At 42.1% G+C, this 20,074-nt stretch overlaps 3 protein-coding genes across 4 annotated transcripts; 1 reads left to right on the top strand and 2 right to left on the bottom strand.

Moving 5' to 3' along the window:
- The first annotated feature begins 1,077 nt into the window (after positions 1 to 1,077).
- sys1 (SYS1 golgi trafficking protein) lies at positions 1,078 to 3,464 on the top strand. Its single transcript, XM_029151666.3, has 4 exons — positions 1,078 to 1,204; positions 2,131 to 2,368; positions 2,444 to 2,511; positions 2,716 to 3,464. Exons 2-4 carry the CDS (start codon positions 2,207 to 2,209, stop codon positions 2,954 to 2,956), a joined length of 471 nt encoding a protein of 156 aa, XP_029007499.1. The 5' UTR covers positions 1,078 to 1,204; positions 2,131 to 2,206; the 3' UTR covers positions 2,957 to 3,464.
- A 1,286-nt stretch (positions 3,465 to 4,750) lies between these two features.
- Positions 4,751 to 9,191, bottom strand: LOC114856051 (neuritin-like). Of its 2 annotated transcripts, none has more exons than XM_029151663.2 (3): positions 9,014 to 9,191; positions 7,797 to 7,950; positions 4,751 to 7,117 (listed from the first exon to the last, which is right to left on the bottom strand). In XM_029151663.2, exons 1-3 carry the CDS (start codon positions 9,162 to 9,164, stop codon positions 6,880 to 6,882), a joined length of 543 nt encoding a protein of 180 aa, XP_029007496.1. In that variant the 5' UTR covers positions 9,165 to 9,191; the 3' UTR covers positions 4,751 to 6,879. The 2 variants fall into 2 exon arrangements, with proteins under 2 accessions (XP_029007496.1, XP_029007498.1); XM_029151665.1 differs by lacking the exon at positions 9,014 to 9,191 and adding an exon at positions 8,724 to 9,007.
- Positions 9,192 to 9,350: 159 nt separating this feature from the next.
- Positions 9,351 to 12,940, bottom strand: LOC114856047 (translocon-associated protein subunit alpha-like). The gene is made up of 9 exons (XM_029151654.3): positions 12,782 to 12,940; positions 11,918 to 12,045; positions 11,745 to 11,838; positions 11,496 to 11,623; positions 11,167 to 11,301; positions 10,878 to 10,954; positions 10,318 to 10,396; positions 10,096 to 10,189; positions 9,351 to 9,944 (listed from the first exon to the last, which is right to left on the bottom strand). The coding sequence occupies exons 1-9, from the start codon at positions 12,849 to 12,851 to the stop codon at positions 9,880 to 9,882; spliced, it is 870 nt and encodes a 289-aa protein (XP_029007487.1). The 5' UTR covers positions 12,852 to 12,940; the 3' UTR covers positions 9,351 to 9,879.
- Between the last annotated feature and the right edge of the window lie 7,134 nt (positions 12,941 to 20,074).

Raw genomic sequence — 20,074 nt, 5'->3', positions numbered from 1 at the left:
CGGATCTACGACCCAATATTAATGCAACATGTTTGTTCTTCACATTTTGTGTATGATTAAAACTGCACGAGTGACCACCGAGTTGTTTCACCACTTTTAACTTCCTGTATGGGACCAGTTGGCAGATCAATTAGAGTGGAGTAACTTACTAACAAACACTTTTCTTTTGGGTGATGTTTTAAAAACGCTTGTGATGATTTTGTGATAACCAATGAAATAATAGGTCACTGATCTATTAATAAAATAATCTCAATTAAATTGTAAATAATAAAATATTAATTTCTTTATTGTAGAATTTTATATATCATAATTAGCTGACTATTTATAATTATTTCACAATTTTATTGTCTTTTACATATTTGTTTTCTATGTATTCATGCAGCTATCTATTTCATGAAGTCTTACATTTAATCTTAAACATTTCCACTCCCTTGAAGATGTAACTGTCATAACTGTGGCTTAACGGGGATGCTGTGTCCCCTCCCTAAACTAGAAGAGCTACAGTGTCGGTGTCTGGGCTGCTGGTCTCTGAGGCAAACCTTACGGTATTCAGCTGTCACACACCTGACACATGACACAACTGTCACCTTGTTATGGGCCATCTCCTGCAAAAGCTACTTGTCAACAGTCATGCTCCAGCACATGATGGGAGCTGACAGTGCCAACCATCATGCTGCACATGGTGACGTCCAGATGGCACAACCTGGTGTGATATTTATGCATGGAAATATAATAATGCTATTTTTAAAAAAATGTTTTTTGTGATGTTAGAGTGGAATGGTACAACAAATAATGAAAACAAACTATTTAATCTAGACTGACTAAAAGTCAGAGACCTGAATCAGGAAGGTGTTTGTTGCCTGGTACAGAACACTTTCCAGTACTAGGATTTTGTTCTGGTCTCCATGTTTGGGGGATTCATTAGGGCACTGTTTAAAAAAATTGGATTATAGAAAAGGATATATTTTTCATCTCAGATATTAGTATTAGTGTTTTTTATAGCAAACTACAAGGTAGTGCATGCAATCCACACTTAAACTCAGCAGGTGGCGGTAATGTACCAAATAGTTGTTTGCCATACGCCAGAAGTAACAGCAGAAGAAGTTCTACTTCCGGCTCTGTCGCCGTAACTTCCGTGTTGTTAGTCGAGTCCAACAGGCCCAGTTTAGTCTTGATAGAGTTTCAAAAACACGACGAAATTATTGTAAGTACGACGCCTTGAAACCACCGCAATGTAATATTGTGCGTTTTCGTCGCGTGACGATGTGTTGTGTTAAAGTGCTCGTCCGTAGCGCCAAACGAAAGCCACCATGCTAACACTTCGGAACTCGTTGGTCTCTGTGTTTGACGTCTTGTTTACGCTCACAGCTTAACATCTGTGTGAACTTTGCTTTTGTGTTGTTTTACTTCACGCCGTAGCTACGCTAGCACGGTCCGAGTGACTCATAGATATTGGTAGCTCAGCGCTAGCGCTTGCTAATAGTGTCCGTTTGATGCACCGTTGACGAGCTGTGCGCTTTATCAAATGACGAACTGTATTAAAGCAACGTGTCTATTAAAGGAACCCCATTTATCTGTGTGTTTGAGGCCTGACTGCTAGCTCTGCGTTGTAGCAATATTGACGTTATACTACGTAGCCAGGCTAAACCGTCATTCGTACAGATGTCAGGTTGATATATCGAATTAATTTTTCAATAAGTCTTTATCTTCTAATCAGTTGTGTTTTGTGTCTACGAAGCTTGATAGTTTACACATTTATAAGAGTACATCGCTGTGTTAATTAAGGGTTAGTTATCCTGTGTCAACGCCATTCGTTGAGTTTGTGAGTGTGATTAGCACTTGTTAACTTAGTGGGAGAACGTAATTTGTTTGTGACAATAAAAACTTGTTCCATGTTTTTCATACATCCAATAACGCAAGGAAAATGCCTTAATATGTTTGTAAGCTAGTAATAGCTATATATTACAGCAGTGTCGATTGCCTGGTTTTCCAAACACACGGCACATTTCTCTAAACTTTAGTCTTTTTCTACTCAAATAGTAGATCCTAGGGGTATTATTATTTCTAGGTTTCCAAAACCAAAGAAGTGGCCAATGTCATGCTTTTAATTAACAGTCTTTTGTGTTTCAGATACAATAGATCACATGTAGGCCTCACTGGATGGACCAGCTGTTAACATCCTTTGTATGTGTACCATCACTCTGGAATGGCCAGTAACTTCCGAAGCTACATATGGGACCCAGTCCTCATTGTCTGCCAGATTGTGCTGATGCAGTGCATCTACTACAGCTTTCTTGGCCTCTGGTTGGCTGGCGTAGATAGTCTGGTGCAAACTAGTCGATCATTAGACCAGATATTCAGCTATGAAGTAAGCTACAAAACACATACGTGTATTTGTTTAATATTTGTACCTACTTGAAACCGTATTTGTTCTGCTGTTCAGGTCCTTGGTTTTGCAACAGTCCAGGGCAGGCTCTCAATGATGGCATTCATCTTGAATGCGCTGACCTGGTGAGTCAGTCAGCCTTTTCTTTGTACATCCAAAGAGATGAGAGCTGTCACACACCTTTTATAATATGCAGTTGTTGGAGCACCTCTCAATTTATTACATTGTAAAGAGCATCAAGATTTTTTTATGCTTGCACATCTGAAGTTACAGGCTAGTAAACACTTTGCGTGACTGACAGAATAACCTTTGTTTTTATTTTTCCCCAGTGCCCTTGGTCTGTGGTTCTTCATCCGTCGAGGAAAACAATGCCTGGACTTCACAGTCACTGTGCACTTTTTCCATATGATTGGCTGCTGGATTTATAATGCTCATCTTCCTGCTGCTCTGTCTTGGTGGCTTGTCAATGTAGCCTGCATGGCATTGATGGCTGTATTAGGAGAGTACCTGTGTATGCGAACTGAGCTCAGAGCCATTCCAGTAAACAGTGGACCCAAGTCAAACCTTTGAATTCTTATGTGGCATTCACTGAAATCTGTGGACGGTTATCCTTTGAGAATGTTGCTCAGTGGAAGTTGCCACTTTAGGACACAGGACTTTATTCGTGCACGTGTTGGATTTTTACGCATCTTTTCTTCAAGTGATCCATCAGATGAACTTGACGCTATTTATTCATAGTCAGTATATTGGTGAACAGTGTTAACAATGTGGCATATTGAGAAACATACCTGTTTAAAAACTGGACAGGTAATTTTCTCAGTTATTAATGGTAAGGCTTTTGGTAAATCGCAGTACATAACATATCATTCCTTACTTTTTATAATCTACAGTGGTTTATTTCCCTCTGAAGGACAGACTAAAAATTCAGTGCATTAGGTTTCAACAACTTCCTTGCATTTTGTTAAACTGGCTTGTTAGAGATCATGTTAAAGGATGTCTTGTGCAGTTTTTAATCATTTTGTTGTTGCATGTCTGAAAGATGCTGAGCGACTAGTTTATATAAAAAATGTACACAGGACTCGTTTTCTCACATTGTTGTCCATAAGTGTGTTTTATCCTTTGCAACCTCAGTTTCATACTGATCTCATACTGTTATACATTAAGTGTCTATCGCATCAGTCCAGTACAGCATTTGCACAGCTTTTGTTGTGTGTTTTTTTTTTTTTACTCTTTTTTTAGATTTTATAATGCAGACATTAGTCCTCCGCTTGGGGACTGAGTATTAACAGCAGGCTGTGTCTGTGGTTCCAACAACATTTGCACTGTTTGTGTGGATATGACAAAAAAGTCACTATGTGCAGCACCTATTTCTGAGACAATGCCAGTGGTGGTAATAGCTTTTGAAATCTTGGCTTGATTCTTATTTATACCATTATAGCTTTTAACACATTATGCTCAGAATCTGTACAGCTGTCTTTATATTTCATTTATTCAGTAACTTCTTGGAGTTGTCTTGTCTCTGTGGAACCTCATGGAGATGACACAACCTGATGTGTTTATCCTTAGGTTTGTGTGATTTAACAACACATCTATGATGTGATAGTAAGATTTGCTCATGTATCGCTTATCTGTTAGTTGCAGACAGAACCTTCCAATGTTTGTGCTAAGCTAACTGGCTGCTAGCATCATAAATGCACTAATCCAACCTTTCTCAGTTCACACTGAGCTAGTGTCAAGTTACACTGTATGTCACTATTCATAGTAATGGAAACAGAAGTTTTTCAGATGATAGATGGTTTATAATGTAATGAAAAAGGAAATTTCACAGATCTATTAAATTCTCTGACCCTTTTCCAGTTCTGCCGCATCAGTGAAACTGACTTGTCTACCTGAAAACTTGAATTAAATTGTTCTGTAGCACGTGTTTTAAATGACACATGAGCAATTCATAAGAAAAGGTAAAGATCTAAGGAGACTATAGATAGCAGAAAAATAATTGGACAGTGCGCTTCAAATGCCAGAGACAGGTTTTATAATGAGGTTCACACAACAAGCATGTCATTAGTTCTCTCAAGCCCCCCCCCCTCCCCTTCGGGCCATGGACCCTCATTTTCTCCCACCACCGCTGCCCGTGCTGGAAGTGTCCAGTTGGAAGGAAGCAGATGGGAGCACTAACGAACAGAAAAACGCTGGTTGTGATGCTCATTACCAACACCGTGCTTGAGGGGGTCTAAAAAAAGAAACTGTAGTAAGCGAGTCACATAGTAGAGACCTGCATTGATTAAACGCTCCACAATTTCATTTTCTGTTTGTAGATCTTTGTTATCCACTGTTAATCCAAAAGTGATGCGCAGACACACACGCTTTGATTTAAAGATGTGCTTTATTATTACAAACACTTACCATTTATTGCATTGTGCAGTCTTGTAAATAATGTGCTGTTGCTTCTTTTAATTAAAAAAACACACGGAGACTGAATCTGGTTTTACATTCAGGAGTTCCTTCCATGTTTGATATTTCATGCTGTCTTTAACAGTAAGGGTTACACGTCCACTTCTTTAGTGACCTCACGTATTGCTCATGCTTTTAAGATATTTGGAATGTTTTTATTCTCACCACCAGACACACAATGGATGATGTAATTCTAGCACTGAAATATGAAATAAATAGAAACAACATGCTAATGCTTGAAGGAACAAGCTTAACGTCATGCACACATTGGTACCACTGTACACTTTGTCCAAGGTAGAGTTAACAGTTCTCTGAAGCACTGTCACAAAACGCTGTCATGCAATGGTGATAAAATAGATGAGGGAAAATATGCAGTACCATAAACAACGCCTGTTTGGAGCACAAACACTGAAGGGCGTATAGCTATGGAAACAAACAAACAGCTATGCTATTGCTCTAAATATTTGTAATGTAGAAAAACTGAAAGCATTTTTTGCAAGAGAAGATTAACAAAACTGTTTATGTAGTGGTTAAAATACTGTTCAACATAATTACTTAGTAATATATTTATTGCTACAAATAGTAGCACCCAAAATATCTGTTGATGGTCCATTTGTTCACATTTATGGATTTTACTTAACACTGAAGTTTTACGAATATAAAATTAAAATGTAAAAACTTATGTGGATGTTTTGCAAAACTTTGGCCTTTCAGTTCAATTTTGTTGTTGCTCATAATTTGACATCATGAGTGATTAATTATAGATGTTTGAAGCTGATTTTTATCTGTTTAAATTTCATTTTAGTTTTGGCTGCGTTATCATACAATGCTATGAGAAATCATGTGTCCACCTTCAAATGATGTGTTTGCGCTGAAGTAAAAATCTAATGTGAGCGCATTCACACAGTTTTGTTGAAACAGTCTTGATCAATAATACTTAATAATAATACAGGTTCCCTTTTTACACAAACATCAACACATCAGACGTTTGACAACTGAGCAAAACACATGAAGAAACTATGAGGCTCCGAGACAGGATCTGTAGAAGTGAACGTGAGATGTCAAATGTCTGTTTTTGGTGTCTATAAAGCAGCCAAGCAACATCAGCCACACTGGCCTGAAATGTTGTGGGGGGTCAGACGTTTTGCTCAAGTGATTGTCACCTACACAAGCATTTACTACAACTCAACATAGGTCATGGGGGAGTTTAACCCTTTAGCTTCTGGTTGCATTGTAAATATTCAGCCTAACAGTCTCAACGATCATTTAAAACATTTTGTAATGTTGTGTATTTGTTTCACCTATAAAGCAATAAATACAGAATATAACACACCGGTTGTGTTTATATAAACTCAGGCATTTTTATTGCTAACATAAAACTTCTTCTGCTCCTAATTGAACATATTGTGATATTTTGAGAAATATTCTGGTTGCTTTGTTGTGGTTTATTACAGCTGCAGGCAAAGCATGAGGCAGCCAGCAACACCTTAGTATTAGACTGGAAACTATTGTGGTCAAAGCTTGATAAAGCTAATTACATATTTAAGATAATATTTATCAGTGGAAAAAAAACGCTTGGATAAGTGACTGAGACGAGGGAGCTGATCTCTGTTCTCAGCAGACATCTAATGTTGAAATATATTTGTTAGATATTTGTTAGATAAGACACACATGGTCGGTCCTATACTGTAGCATAATGACAACTTTGTGGTTTAAAGCAGGACTATTATAGATTTGTATAGATTTTCTTGTTATTGTCACACATCAGGTGATTCTGGCCACATTGTATCTGTAATTCCTAGAATATGGCTTGTTTACTTACTACTCTACCAGTTTCCAGACATAAGTGAGGATCAAGCTGAAGTATCTGAGACTGTTTTAATTTATTAATCAGAGCAAACGTTGATCGGCTTGCGACCGTCGTCCGTGGCTCTCAAAATAATCCCAATGAGAACGTCTCTTTTAAATCCTTGGCTTTAACTTTGCACTCAGGAGGACTGGACCCTGGGGAGTCAAAGGTCCCGCTCGCCCCCACCTTCACACTACCCCATCTGCACAGAGGACCAGTAGGGCCCAGTCGCGACCAGCAGCAGTGGGAGGGTGAGGGCAACCAGAGGGGAACTCATGCTGGGAGAGGAGCTGGGGCTGCACAGGTCGAACAGACTCCCCTGGAAGCGCATCTTCCTGGAGTCCTGCCTCAGAGTCTCCCAGATGGTGCTGACTTCCTCCTGACAGTCAGACAGCGCTGTGAGGGCACATGTGTGGAAAGCTTCCCAGTGACTGTGGCAAACAATGGATCATCAGATCAGCGTTGCATCTGGCATTTCACACAGGATTCATCCCTCGCTACAGCATGCAGACATGCACTGGCTGTCGTGGATTAATTCCGTTGCCAATAATCTATCACTCACGCGGCTACGGTGGCCTCAAGTAAGTCAAACGGAGCCTTAATTGCCATGGCAACTGCATCGCGCAGTGTAACAATATCACAGATAATATTGCGAGTGCACGGGCAATTTTGAGCAGAAGGAGTTGTGTGTAGATCTTTGTCTGCAGCTTACGGGAGCTGCGCTGTGGAGTGTGTGCAGTAACAATGGCAGAAAACGTCCCTGGAATTTCATTACTGCTGCAGCAAGGCATAAATTATTTAGTAAAAGCGCTCAGTGTTTCAGCGCCATTCATTTCTCTGTTCTTCCACTGAGATGATACAGTAGCATCTGCTCATTTCTCTCCACTAATTTATCAGGAGATGCACATCACTCCGAGTGATGTGATTCCACTCAGTCTTGGACCATCATGCACTGGGCTAATTTACTCAAAAGAGCCTTTTGTGCACAGTGGTGCTGATCAGAAGGTTTTCACTCCAACCAGTCACAAAAGGTTTATAGGGAATTTTTTCTTCCAGTATTAAGGTAATTTGTCGCCTCATGCAGTTCACGCGCGGTAAAGCTGCTCTCACCTGCACACTGCCTCCACTCCCCTTTCACTGGTCACGTTCTCCTGATAGTTGTCCATGCTCTCGCCCAACTCCAGGACGCAGTCAGAAAAGTCCTTGTAAACGTTCTCACACTTCACATCTGGGGAGTCTTCGGATGCAGCGAGGGACAGGAACGCTGCAGAACAGACACAAGTGACTAATTGAACGGGTCTGCTATATTTGGCTCAGCTTCCTTCGAGTGTGATTTAAAATGTAATCAGCCCAGTTGCCACAGGAATTGCATTAGAAACGCATCAAATGGGTTATTTTTCCTATTTAAACAAATCCAGCATTCAGAATACAGCTTGGGACGTTTGATGCATCTCATACAACATGTGTGAACACAATGTGCTTGCTCCTCTGTGTCTCAGTATTACTAGAAGCCTCATGCAGTGCATTTAATACAAAATCTAATTTTTGTATAAAGCTAAAGAGTCTGCAACCCTCACACGGGAACCTCACTTAGACAGATGTCAGTGGGCGGCAGGCTGTGAGCCAGATGTTAGCACAGAGAAGCCTGACCACTGCAGCCCATCCATAACTTTCACATGGGATGCTGCTTCTTGCAGCTTGAATAAAACATGTCCCTAATACAACATTCTGTCAGTGGGCAAAAAGAAGCACCAGACCAATGCATGTCAGGAAAAGTGGAGTCACAACACTAATATATGCGTGTGGATTATTTTTAGGGAAACAAGCTGGCACAGTTTCATCTAAGTATAGACACCTCCATCCTCCATGGGCGCAGCTCTCACGAGCATCCTCCAGCTCTGATGGAGCGATTTCAAGCGCTCGGCGCGAGCGTGTCACTCCGCCGACGCGAGGGGACGAGCGCGTGTGCGGGCGGTCGAGCGATCAAAGCGGGCTCCGCGCGCGCAAACAGCCGCGGAGCGGCCGGAGACGTCTTACCCAGGGCGAGCGCGAGGATCCCTCCGGTCTTCGTCGACGTGAAAAATCCCATATCATCCCATTTCAAGCCCGGCGGAGGGCGCGGGATGCTGCCGAGGCACCGGTGGGAAGCGAACGAAGCGAGGGCGCTGAGTCACACGGAGCCGATTAGCTTCCCATCTTTTTTTTTTATTATTATTTTTTTTTTTATTAACGCGTGTCGACGTGCATCGGCGATAAGGAGGCGACGGGCACTTGGTGGGTGTGTGCGCGCGCTGTCTTTGCCTGCTCCGGTCGACTGCTGACGTTACCTGCCCCCCGGCGCGCGCTGAGCTCATCCTCCCCGCCCGGCACCGGACGGGCTGCACCTCGCAGACACTTCGTGATCTCACCGTAGCGTCTCCATTTTAGTTTGACGGGATGGAGCACGCGGGGCACATCCCGCCGCCGACCGCGCTGCATGGGTTCCGTTCCTTCCCTTTGTCGATGACTATTAAATGTATCCAAATATGTCTTGTATCAAACGAATCAATTAGACTGAGTCATTAGACGATGCTGGGTATAATAAAGCATAGAAAACACCTAAGTGACCTAATAACTTTACAGAAACACAAATGCAAGAATAAGCAAATATTAATAAAAACACACTTTTGTTCAACAAATTGTTTTTATTTTTTCTCCAAAACGTGTGTTAGTCAGAAATGTATTCCACTTGGTCTGGCTTTAGAAAGCTTCACTGAGAGTCCCACAACAATCGGGTGACAGAAACCTCCAGAAAACACTGTTGTCGTACCTGCAGCTGCCATCGACTGTTAAACAACAATCAAAATGAAAAATGTGTTGATGATATAATGTTCATAATAGAGTAACGGTTGAAGAAGACATCTTTGAACTGTGGTGGGACTTTACAGCATTCATACTGAAGTATTCACTTTTAGGGGGATGAATCACAACTCAATGGTTTAACGTTTGTCCACATTCACACATACTGATTATAGGAATCCCTTTGGAAATAAACAACAGATTGTGCGTCCAACGGCAGCAGAGTCCATAGTGCTGTGTAGTCGCCACACACTGCTGCACTGGGAAAGGGTTCTGGCATGTCAGTCCAGCGTGAGTGGAAAAGGCCGACTGTGATAAGGGAATAAGATGGAAGTAGAGGAAGGCGACCGCTGCTCTATTGATCCACGCCTGCTGCCCTCTTGGTTCGTTTCCGTGGAGATGTTTTAGGAGAAGCCTTATCTGTAAGACAGTGAAGTAAAGGTCAGCCAAGCGCGGCTTTATTTATACAGAGAAGAGTCACATGGCGAAAATGTTCTCAAAGGACACGTGAACAATGATAAGTGGGTCCAAAAACGTCACTGTTTCTATGTGTGGCATAAAATGGACATACTCATGGCGTTGAGAGTCTCCTGAGGAATCCAGCTGATGTCCACATCGTGGATCCCACCAGTGCCCGTCTCCACTTTCACTGGGATTCTCTTTTTCTGCCAGGACAAGAACCGTAACGTTTGTCCACTAATCTGCACTTTGTCTTATTTTCATATGCAAATCTTCCTTTATATTTAACGTGGTACACTTAAACAGTTCATCTTAACATAAAGCAAACACATACCGTCCTTGACTCCAGGGCCTGGTACATCCCAAAGAGCATCAGGGCCACCAGCCCTCCCAGGAACACGTACATGAACATACTGCACACAGAGGAGAAAAGCAGAACCGTGTGACCACAAATCACTGGGACGGCGTCCACTGTTCCTCTGATTTTATAGAGCGCATGCTAGAAATAATCCATCTATAAAGGTTTCACCTTGATGTCTTGCTCATGAGCGCTTTGCGTGTCTTTTGCTACGGTACCAGTACAACGGCAGAGGAAGACCCTGCCTGTGGAGATGTGTGTTTGGGAAACGCTTTCCTTTTCTCGGCTAATTGGTGACAGTTCCTGCGTTTTGCACCAGCAGCACCATTCTGACAAGTCTGCTGTGCCAGTTTCACACCTTTCGCAGGTCCCTACATGAGCTGCAGTATCCTGGGAGAACTGGTAATATGAGGCCCATTATGGAAACTAATAAGGCGAATGATAATAATACTTGGGCGATGATTAGATTGACACTGATTATTTGCATCACAGGGACATAACATATTTAGTTCAGGAAGCCATTTTTTCCTCCTTACGTTTCTCCGTCCAGTCCTTCTTCTTTCTCGGTGATGGTGACAGTCTGGTTGTAAATGGCTGTCTGGAAAATATTGCCCTGAAAAAGAAATGCACACAACTGGTGAGCAAGTACTATATAAGTACATATTAAACGTCAGGAGCAACATTTTAAAAGCTGCGCTGTAAAAGTCAAAATGACAATATGATTCAGCATTTATTTATCACACTGCACAAATCAACCTGCACTGACATCCAGAGGCCAACAACATCACCACACACATCTTCATAAATAAAACAAGCCCTTCCCACCTCAGTGTCCAGATAGCTCAGGAGGATGACCAGACCAAACGGGCGGCCGGCCATGGGCTGAGCTGGGATGAAGGAGTACTCGAAGGAGGCCTGAGCCTGGGGCTTGACTACGGTGTTCAGGGGCAAAGCTGTGAACTACAGGCACGCCAGCATTAATAAAGAGTAAGCCATGACATCATGATGATTAAATCTAGAAAATACGCTTCAAATTTAAATGGAGATTGTGTTTAATTCCAACAAAGCACTGATTTGTTCAGTCTTAATGGTCTGAACTCTTTCTTCCGAACAGGTGTTTGAACATTTACAAACGTTATCCTCTCAAAACTCACATTTTGGATGTAGAACTGGAAATCTTGTGGATAGCGGAAGGAGGCCTCCAGTGACTGGACGGTGAAATCTTGACTTCCCTTGTTGGTGAAACCCACCAGGAACCTCACAATTTCATTGGCAGGAAACTCTGAAGTCACAATTGATGCAAATGCATATTATACACAGTTTGACTTCCATGTACTTCTACCAAAACTGCTCATTAAAACAACGTCCAGCTCAGTGAGTTAAATGAAGAAAAGGCAAAGCACCTTCTCCTGTCATGAAGATGATGGTTGTGTCAGCATCGGGGTGAGAAGTGATCAGCTTGTCTGCAGCTTCATCGGCGTCATCTTCATCTCCCTCCTGTGGACAAACACAGCATGACACATGTAAAGATACAGCTGTAAACGTAGCGACGCGTGATCTAAGGTCCGTCACATACCGATGCTTGCATCTGATCTTCCTCAACCAGCACCTCTTCCTCATCGTCATCGTCATCTTCCTCATCCACCGCAGCATCAGCATCTTCAGCGAGGTCCTCAGCAGAGTCTGAGTCTGCAGAGACGTGGCCTGCAAAGGTCACCACGCACTGATGATGTGTTGCCAATGCAGAGAATATGTCACACTTTTACAGGGTTATGAAGACATGGAGGCCGTTGCATGGGCAGAGGATGATAATGTTATTAAAACATTAGATACCACAGTGTGAAACACAGTTATTTGTCACACACATTGTGTCCGAATCCTTTCATATAATCAGGCTGTCACACTTAGTAACAGTTACATATTTCCACGTATGCAGAGTTTTAAACGTCATATTTGTGTATTTCTGCGCACATAGAGTGAATGACCCCATTAGAAACCGACAGACCCAAACACATGCGGCCTCTTATCTGTGGTGACGTGTCCTCGGTGTGAGGGACCCGTTTATTACTGTAGCGTCCACGCGCGTCTGATGGGTCCGAATAAACCCGCGTTTTCACCGCAAAAGCCTGAATTAAACTGCACAAGACGGGAGCGACACAGTCAATAGGCGCAAAGCTGCGGGAGGCTGGACGATAAAGTCCATTCATTTCAAAGTAGAAACGCAGAGCCACGGTCGTCTTACTGCCGTTAATACAACCATAGACCAGATCCGCATGTACTAATGCAGGGAACGTGGTGCCGCAGACACAAGGCCAGCTGTGAGCAGCTGCGTGCGGGTGCCACGTCAATATGCCAAGTTGTCCGAAACTTTTCAACTGTTGACGAAGCAGCGGCGCAAAGACGCCGCGTCTGCGCCAAACGCCGTGCGGATGAGACTTACCGATGGACATCAGTCCGCAGGGGAAGGCCAGGAGGAACAGCAGCAACAGCTTGGACCCGAAGGTGAACATTTTTACTGAGGATCGTAGGCTGCAGTTAATAACACATCAGCGTTTCGGGAAGGAGAGGACGGCGGCGGAGCTGTGGGCGGGATTAAAAGACGTGGACCCGCCTGTTGTGCGTGATTTGGGAGGTCCGACTCCCTTAAAGCTGCAGAGATTTGCGTGACGCGTCGAAACACCGAGCGTGCGGCGACTTGTTGTCACTTTAGCACTCGCACCATGTTGCAACACTCATCACTAGCAGTCCCCGCTATACATTGTATTTAATGACATCAAACCGGTCTTTTAATGTAAAGCAACATGTGTTTCAGACACAACGCTACAGTCTGATCTGTTTAAAGTGTGTGAAGTATGTATTTAGATCAAAAGACCTCAAGACGTCGCTGTAGCTCAGCTTTCGCCAGTCATACCAAACTTCAAGAAAACGTTTTCAATGGATGACGTCACCTTTACTCTAGAAGATTTTGTGTGTGAAGAAGTAGCAATAAAGTGATATAAATAATTTGCAAGGAAGCTTTTTTTGAGGTGTGAATATGTATCTATCTATAATAAAATAAAATACATAATTATAGTGTACAATGTCACGATTTATCTATGATTGTACACAAAAAAGATTTTCACCTGGTAAGATAAAATAAATTTCAATAAAAGAAACTGACTTGGTTTTCAATAAGGTGGGCAGCCCACATATCTGGCAGGAAATCACTTTAATTAATTAGCTTTGAAGCCAATTTATTGGAAGCAGTGCAATCTATGTTGTTTTAATTTTGTTTGAGATTGGACAATAAAGTGTCCTGCCTGGATGCTGGTATGCTGATTGGCAGAGGGTCAGGGTGCATGTGGAGGTGACGGAAAAAAGAAGAGGCAAAAGGAGTGTAGGTAAAACTGAGAAAGAACAAAAGCGGACTGAAAGTACGGGAGTCGACTGGTGTTTTCACCAGAGTACCGTCGCTGGTCCGTAAAGGGAAGGTGGCTGACAACCTGGATGCCGCCGACGGACGGCACTGTAGATGCACGACAGAGCGACAGCCCCGACGTCGACAAAGGTAGAGGCTGCTTCCTGCGAGTGATCTGCAGGGAGCGCAGAGCGACTGCAGCTGGCGGTGACCGTTGTGCTGGAGAGGACGACGCAGAGGAAGCCGTTGACCGCAGACTCCACTCGGGTTGTGACTCGGGGGGGCTGTGACATGTTCACAGTCGTCCTTCCTTCGCCTTCATAGTACCACACTGTGTGAGCATCAACGCTCCACATGCAGCCCTGTTTATCAAGCACACTGCTCAGCGCCACACACACAGACGGAGACGCAGGGAGAGAGCATCGTCCTTGGTCAAAGCTTTGTTGTCATGTCGAACTGCAGTGAGACGCATGGTAAGTCTTAAATGAAGTGAAGTTAAAACTGAAAATGCTATTTTAAGGAGACATGGATGTGAGTTGTAAAGGATCTATTCCTCCCTGAATGTCAGTTCATGCGCATGTTAACGCACACATTTAAAAAGTACAAGAGCTACCAGTTTGTTTCCTGTAACTTTAGATTCATTCTAAAATTAAAAAAGGAAAAGTCTAATGAGCTATAAATGCTTATAACCTGCTTAACTGTCGAGGAGACGGCTTTGAAGTCTCACGTCAGTATTTTGACCCGTTTAACGTGTTTGACATGTTTGTGCTCTGGTGTTGTTTTATAAACTGTAGATTTATGGTTTTCCTTCAACTCATTTTCCAGCCTCAACAGGAAACTGTTCTTGTGTTCTTCTGTACAAAGCTCTGATAAACCGACTGTACCGCATTAGCATCAACTAGCAGACAGACACAGTCAGCAAACAGCTAATAGATATACTGTAGTAAAACAGGCACATTCAATGTATTTGCCTTTGTTACTCTGTCTGACAGTCAGATGATGTAGCTGGAAAAAATCAAACAATCAGAAATCTAAAAATATTTGTGGTTTGACCATTTAAAATAAACAGGAAAGCATCTCATCAAAGCGTTCGCACAAGAAAGCATCACGTCAACTTCAGCTCTCCGGAAGTTTCATTGAAATATTGCACAATAAGCCTTTTCTTTTATGTGGTGGAGCAAAGCAAACAGTCTTCTCTTTACTCGAGGTGTCAAACTGTAGTAAGTGATTCGGAGTGAAACCCGCTTGTTGCAAATGTTTCGTGAGGTAGGAAGTGTATCCAACATCTTTTGCTGAGCATGTGCAACCAACACCTAATGCACTGCTATCATTCATATTGAATGTAATACTTCCTATGTCTCTTTTTCTAGGCTGGACCTTTTTGTGCAAAACACATGGGGCTATACTGTTCTGTGTCATCAGCGCGATGCTGGTCCTGTCATTACTTTGTAATATATTTTGCAGTATATCAAAATGTTGCTCAGGTAACTTCTTTATTTGGTGTTTAAAATTCCAGAGCATACTAATTTATTTTCGTTATCTGACCTGGTGAATACATAATCCTACCTTTTGCAATAGGAAAAGGGCCATGTGGACTGAGAAAAAGACAAAGGTATGTGTCTTTAAGTTTGATAATACATAAACAGTGCTTGTAGACCTTACTCCCACACTGAAAATTTAAATGCTCTGTTTATGGAATTAAAGACAGACTCAGAGGCACATGGAAGAAAATCCAATCTATGGAAATATAAGCTACTCACAGACAAGTAAGTAGACTGTACATGAGCATCCCTCTAAATCTTCCCACATCTGTGTCAGTTGTATCAGTGTGATGTTGTTTTCCACAGGCATGGCTTTGTTCACAGTCGCTGATCCTCAGGACTTACTCTTGCTCTTCTCTGAGGGACAAACAGAGAGTCTCTTCTAACTTACAGGTGAAGACTGAGCCCGTGGCTGTGGATTCACTTTTGATTCTACTGTGGATTCACACATATCGCTCACTTCCACAGTAACACCCTGTTTTTAAAGTACTGTATGAAGCTAAATGTGATGAAATAATAAAAAGAAAGAAAGAGCAGCAGCACATGAGCTGGATTACCTTACAGTGGATAACTTTGGTGAGGAGTTTTGTTTTTATACATTATGTCTGATCTATATGCTTCAGTACAAACCCAATTCATCAAAACTGTGGCCACTGCAGACAATAGAGAGGACGCCACCTCTGAGAGGAGCGTCATCGATCTTACTGAGATGCTACAAACTTCTGTACATAAAATATACAAAGATTGTCACCTGGTAAGATAAAATAAATTTCAATAAAAAAACTGACTTGGTTTTCCATAAGGTGGGTAGCCCACATATCTGGCAGGAAATCACTTTAATTAATTAGCCTTGAAGCAAAATTACAAATTATTGAAAGCAGCTTGCATAGTATGAAGAAAGAAGGTAGCACATATGTCATTTGTTGTTGACACTGTGACATGTTTATGTTTATTTTTGTGAACCTGATGAGATGGAAAGACAACTATTTGTGTGGTTGGTTCAAGTGTGACTTTTGTCACTGACCTGTTCTTAGTGTGACTGTACGAATGCGTGACAGCTATGGTCCTCCCGTTGAGGACCATAGCCTCAGATTTGGAGGAACTGATTTTCATCCAAACCACTTCACACTCAGCTGCAAACCACCCCAGCGCACGCTGAAGGTCCTGGCCCGATGAAGCCAACAGGACAACATCATCTGCAAAAAGCAGTGACGCCGCGTCTGCGCCCAACGCGTGCGGATGAGACTTACCGATGGACATCAGTCCGCAGGGGAAGGCCAGGAGGAACAGCAGCAACAGCTTGGACCCGAAGGTGAACATTTTTACTGAGGACCGTAGGCTGCAGTTAATAACACATCAGCGTTTCGGGAAGGAGAGGACGGCGGCGGAGCTGTGGGCGGGATTAAAAGACGTGGAGCCGCCTGTTGTGCGTGATTTGGGAGGTCCGACTCCCTTAAAGCTGCAGAGATTTGCGTGACGCGTCGAAACACCGAGCGTGCGGCGACTTGTTCTCACTTTAGCACTCGCACCATGTTGCAACACTCATCACTAGCAGCCTCTGCTATACGTTATATTTAATGACATCAAACCGGTCTTTTATGTAAAGCAACATGTGTTCAGTTCGCTTCAGACACAACGCTGCAGTCTGATCTGTTTAAAGTGTGTGAAGTACTGTATGTATTTAGACCAAAAGACCTCAAGACGTCGCTGTAGCTCAGTTTTCGCCAGTCATACCAAACTTCAAGAAAATGTTTTCAATGGATGTCGTCACCTTTACTCTAGAAGATTTTCTGTGTGAAGAAGTAGCAATAAAGTGATCTCTGCTGGGAAACAATAATTGCATGGAAGCTTTTTTTGAGGTGTGAATATTCATCTATCTATAATAAAATAAAATACATAATTATAGTGTACAATGTCACAATTTATCCATGACTGTACACAAAATATACAAAGATTTTCACCTGGTAAGATAAAATAAATTTCAATAAAATAAACTGACTTGGTTTTAAATAAGGTGGACAGCCCACATATCTGGCAGGAAATCACTTTAATTAGTTAACTTTGAAGCCAATTTATGGAAGCGGTTTGTATCGTCTGAAGAAAGAAGGTAACACATATCACTTATTGTTGACACTGCGACATGTTTAATGTGAACCTGATGAGATGGAAAGACGACTATTTGTGTGGTTGCTTCAAGTGTGACTTTTGTCACTGACCTGTTCTTAGTGTGACGCTATGAATGCGTGACGGCATGTGAAGGCAGTAGTCGAAGCACCGTGAGTCCAGCAGAGAGGCTCCAGAATCAGATGTAGTGAAGATCCAGCAAATACAGAAACAGAAAGAAAACCAGTCACACGGCTCCAATAACAGATCTCACTGTGGTGTTTAGAACACTGGTCGAGTCCTTCTGCTTTTTGTGGTAGCTATGATAAATGTAAAGTAATTGAACTTTTTCCAAACATAACATGTGCCATTGCATTTGGATAATAAGCTATTGCATTACTTTTAATTTCATACTTCACTCGAAAGGCACATTTCACCTACACTAATAATTTTTTAAAATCTAAATCCTAAATTAAATTCAAAATACCATGTCTGTGCCCACGATCCTTAATTTAGTCACAGGTTGATGTGTTGATGTTCTGTGACCCTAAAAAAAGGTTTGTGGCTTTCTGCAGAAGCACACATCCTGTGACATGTTCACAGTCGTCCTTCCTTCGCCTTCATAGTACCACCCTGTGTGAGCATCAACGCTCCACATGCAGCCCTGTTTATCAAGCACACTGCTCAGCGCCACACACACAGACGGAGACGCAGGGAGAGAGCATCGTCCTTGGTCAAAGCTTTGTTGTCATGTCGACCTGCAATGAGACGCATGGTAAGTCTTAAATGAAGTGAAGTTAAAACTGAAAATGCTATTTTAAGGAGACATAGATGTGAGTTGTAAAGGATCTATTCCTCCCTGAATGTCAGTTCATGCGCATGTTAACGCACACATTTAAAAAGTACAAGAGCTACCAGTTTGTTTCCTGTAACTTTAGATTCATTCTAAAATTAAAAAAGGAAAAGTCTAATGAGCTGTAAATGCTTATAACCTGCTTAACTGTCGAGGAGACGGCTTTGAAGTCTCACGTCAGTATTTTGACCCGTTTAACGTGTTTGACATGTTTGTGCTCTGGTTTTGTTTTATAAACTGTAGATTTATGGTTTTCCTTCAACTCATTTTCCAGCCTCAACAGGAAACTGTTCTTGTGTTCTTCTGTACAAAGCTCTGATAAACCGACTGTACCGCATTAGCATCAACTAGCAGACAGACACAGTCAGCAAACAGCTAATAGATGAAGTAAAACAGTCACATTCATTGTATCTGCCTTTGTTACTCTGTCTGACAGTCAGATGATGTAGCTGGAAAAAAATCAAGCAATTAGAAATCTAAAAATATTTGTGGTTTGACCCTTTAAAATAAACAGTGTTGCTGTAAAGCTGTTAAGCTTCGTGAGGTTTCACAAGCGCTTAGCGCAGGTTCCTTCCTCATTGTCCTGCTCAGTCTATGGAGGAAAGCATCTCAACAAAGCGTACGCACAAGAAAGCATCACGTCAACTTCAGCTCTCTGGAAGTTTCATCGAAATATTGCACAATAAGCCTTTTCTTTTATGCGGTGGAGCAAAGCAAACAGTCTTCTCTTTACTCGAGGTGTCAAACTGTAGTAAGTGATTCGGAGTGAAACCCGCTTGTTGCAAATGTTTCGTGAGGTAGGAAGTGTATCCAACATCTTTTGCTGAGCATGTGCAACCAACACCTAATGCACTGAGCAATCGGTTTGCACATGCATGCAAGGAGCATATCAGTAAAACCACATCTTCTGCTGCTGAATACTGAGCAGATCCTCCCAGAGAACGTGGTGGTGCACTGTAAATCAAAACACCCACGACCTGATTAATGTTATTATTAGTTTGATCAGCTGTCGTTCAGATTTGTTCATTTCCAATAAATAGTCAAAGGTAAAGATAAGTTGATTCAGACTCTACAGTTCATCAGGATAAGCTCATGTCTCTCTTAGTTTGGACACCAGTCATGGTCTAATATGCACATATTGCTAATCACTGCAATCATTCATATTGAATGTAATACTTCCTATGTCTCTTTTTCTAGGCTGGACCTTTTTGCGCGAAACACATGGGGCTATACTGTTCTGTGTCATCAGCGCGATGCTGGTCCTGTCATTACTTTGTAATATATTTTGCAGTATATCAAAATGTTGCTCAGGTAACGTCTTTATTTGGTGTTTAAAATTCCAGAGCATACTAATTTATTTTCGTTATCTGACCTGGTGAATACATAATCCTACCTTTTGCAATAGGAAAAGGGCCATGTGGACTGAGAAAAAGACAAAGGTATGTGTCTTTAAGTTAGATAATACATAAACAGTGCTTGTCGACCTTACTTCCAGACTGAAAATTTGAATGCTCTGTTTATGGAATTAAAGACAGACTCAGAGGCACATGGAAGAAAATCCAATCTATGGAAATATAAGCTACTCACAGACAAGTAAGTAGACTGTACATGAGCATCCCTCTAAATCTTCCCGCATCTGTGTCAGTTGTGTTAACGTGATGTTGTTTTCCACAGACATGGATTTGTTCACAGACGCTGATCCTCAGGACCTACCACTCAGCTCCTCATCTCTGAGGGACCAACACAGAGTCTCTTCTAACTCACAGGTAAAGACTGAGCCCGTGGCTGTGGATTCACACATATCGCTCACTTCCACAGTAACACCCCGTTAAAATGTGA

Source organism: Betta splendens, chromosome 5 (genome assembly GCF_900634795.4).
Source record: "Betta splendens chromosome 5, fBetSpl5.4, whole genome shotgun sequence".
NCBI classification, from domain to species: Eukaryota; Metazoa; Chordata; class Actinopteri; order Anabantiformes; family Osphronemidae; genus Betta; species Betta splendens.
Note: the sequence above shows the minus strand (reverse complement) of the source record. Positions and strands in the feature narration are given on the sequence as shown.

Excerpts from the sequence above, each read along its gene's own strand:
- LOC114856047 (XM_029151654.3), bottom strand. The coding sequence starts at position 12,851 with ATGTTCACCTTCGGGTCCAAGCTGTTGCTGCTGTTCCTCCTGGCCTTC. Across the intron at positions 11,624-11,744 it reads CATCTTCATGACAGGAGAAG|AGTTTCCTGCCAATGAAATT; the intron begins GTGCTTTGCCTT and ends TTGTGACTTCAG. Across the intron at positions 10,397-10,877 it reads GAAGGACTGGACGGAGAAAC|TATGTTCATGTACGTGTTCC; the intron begins GTAAGGAGGAAA and ends CTCTGTGTGCAG.
- LOC114856051 (XM_029151663.2), bottom strand. The coding sequence starts at position 9,164 with ATGCAGCGCGGTCGGCGGCGGGATGTGCCCCGCGTGCTCCATCCCGTC. Across the intron at positions 7,951-9,013 it reads CAGCGCGCGCCGGGGGGCAG|CGTTCCTGTCCCTCGCTGCA; the intron begins GTAACGTCAGCA and ends TCTGTTCTGCAG. Across the intron at positions 7,118-7,796 it reads GGAGTGGAGGCAGTGTGCAG|TCACTGGGAAGCTTTCCACA; the intron begins GTGAGAGCAGCT and ends TGTTTGCCACAG.
- sys1 (XM_029151666.3), top strand. The coding sequence starts at position 2,207 with ATGGCCAGTAACTTCCGAAGCTACATATGGGACCCAGTCCTCATTGTC. Across the intron at positions 2,369-2,443 it reads ACCAGATATTCAGCTATGAA|GTCCTTGGTTTTGCAACAGT; the intron begins GTAAGCTACAAA and ends TCTGCTGTTCAG. Across the intron at positions 2,512-2,715 it reads ATCTTGAATGCGCTGACCTG|TGCCCTTGGTCTGTGGTTCT; the intron begins GTGAGTCAGTCA and ends ATTTTTCCCCAG.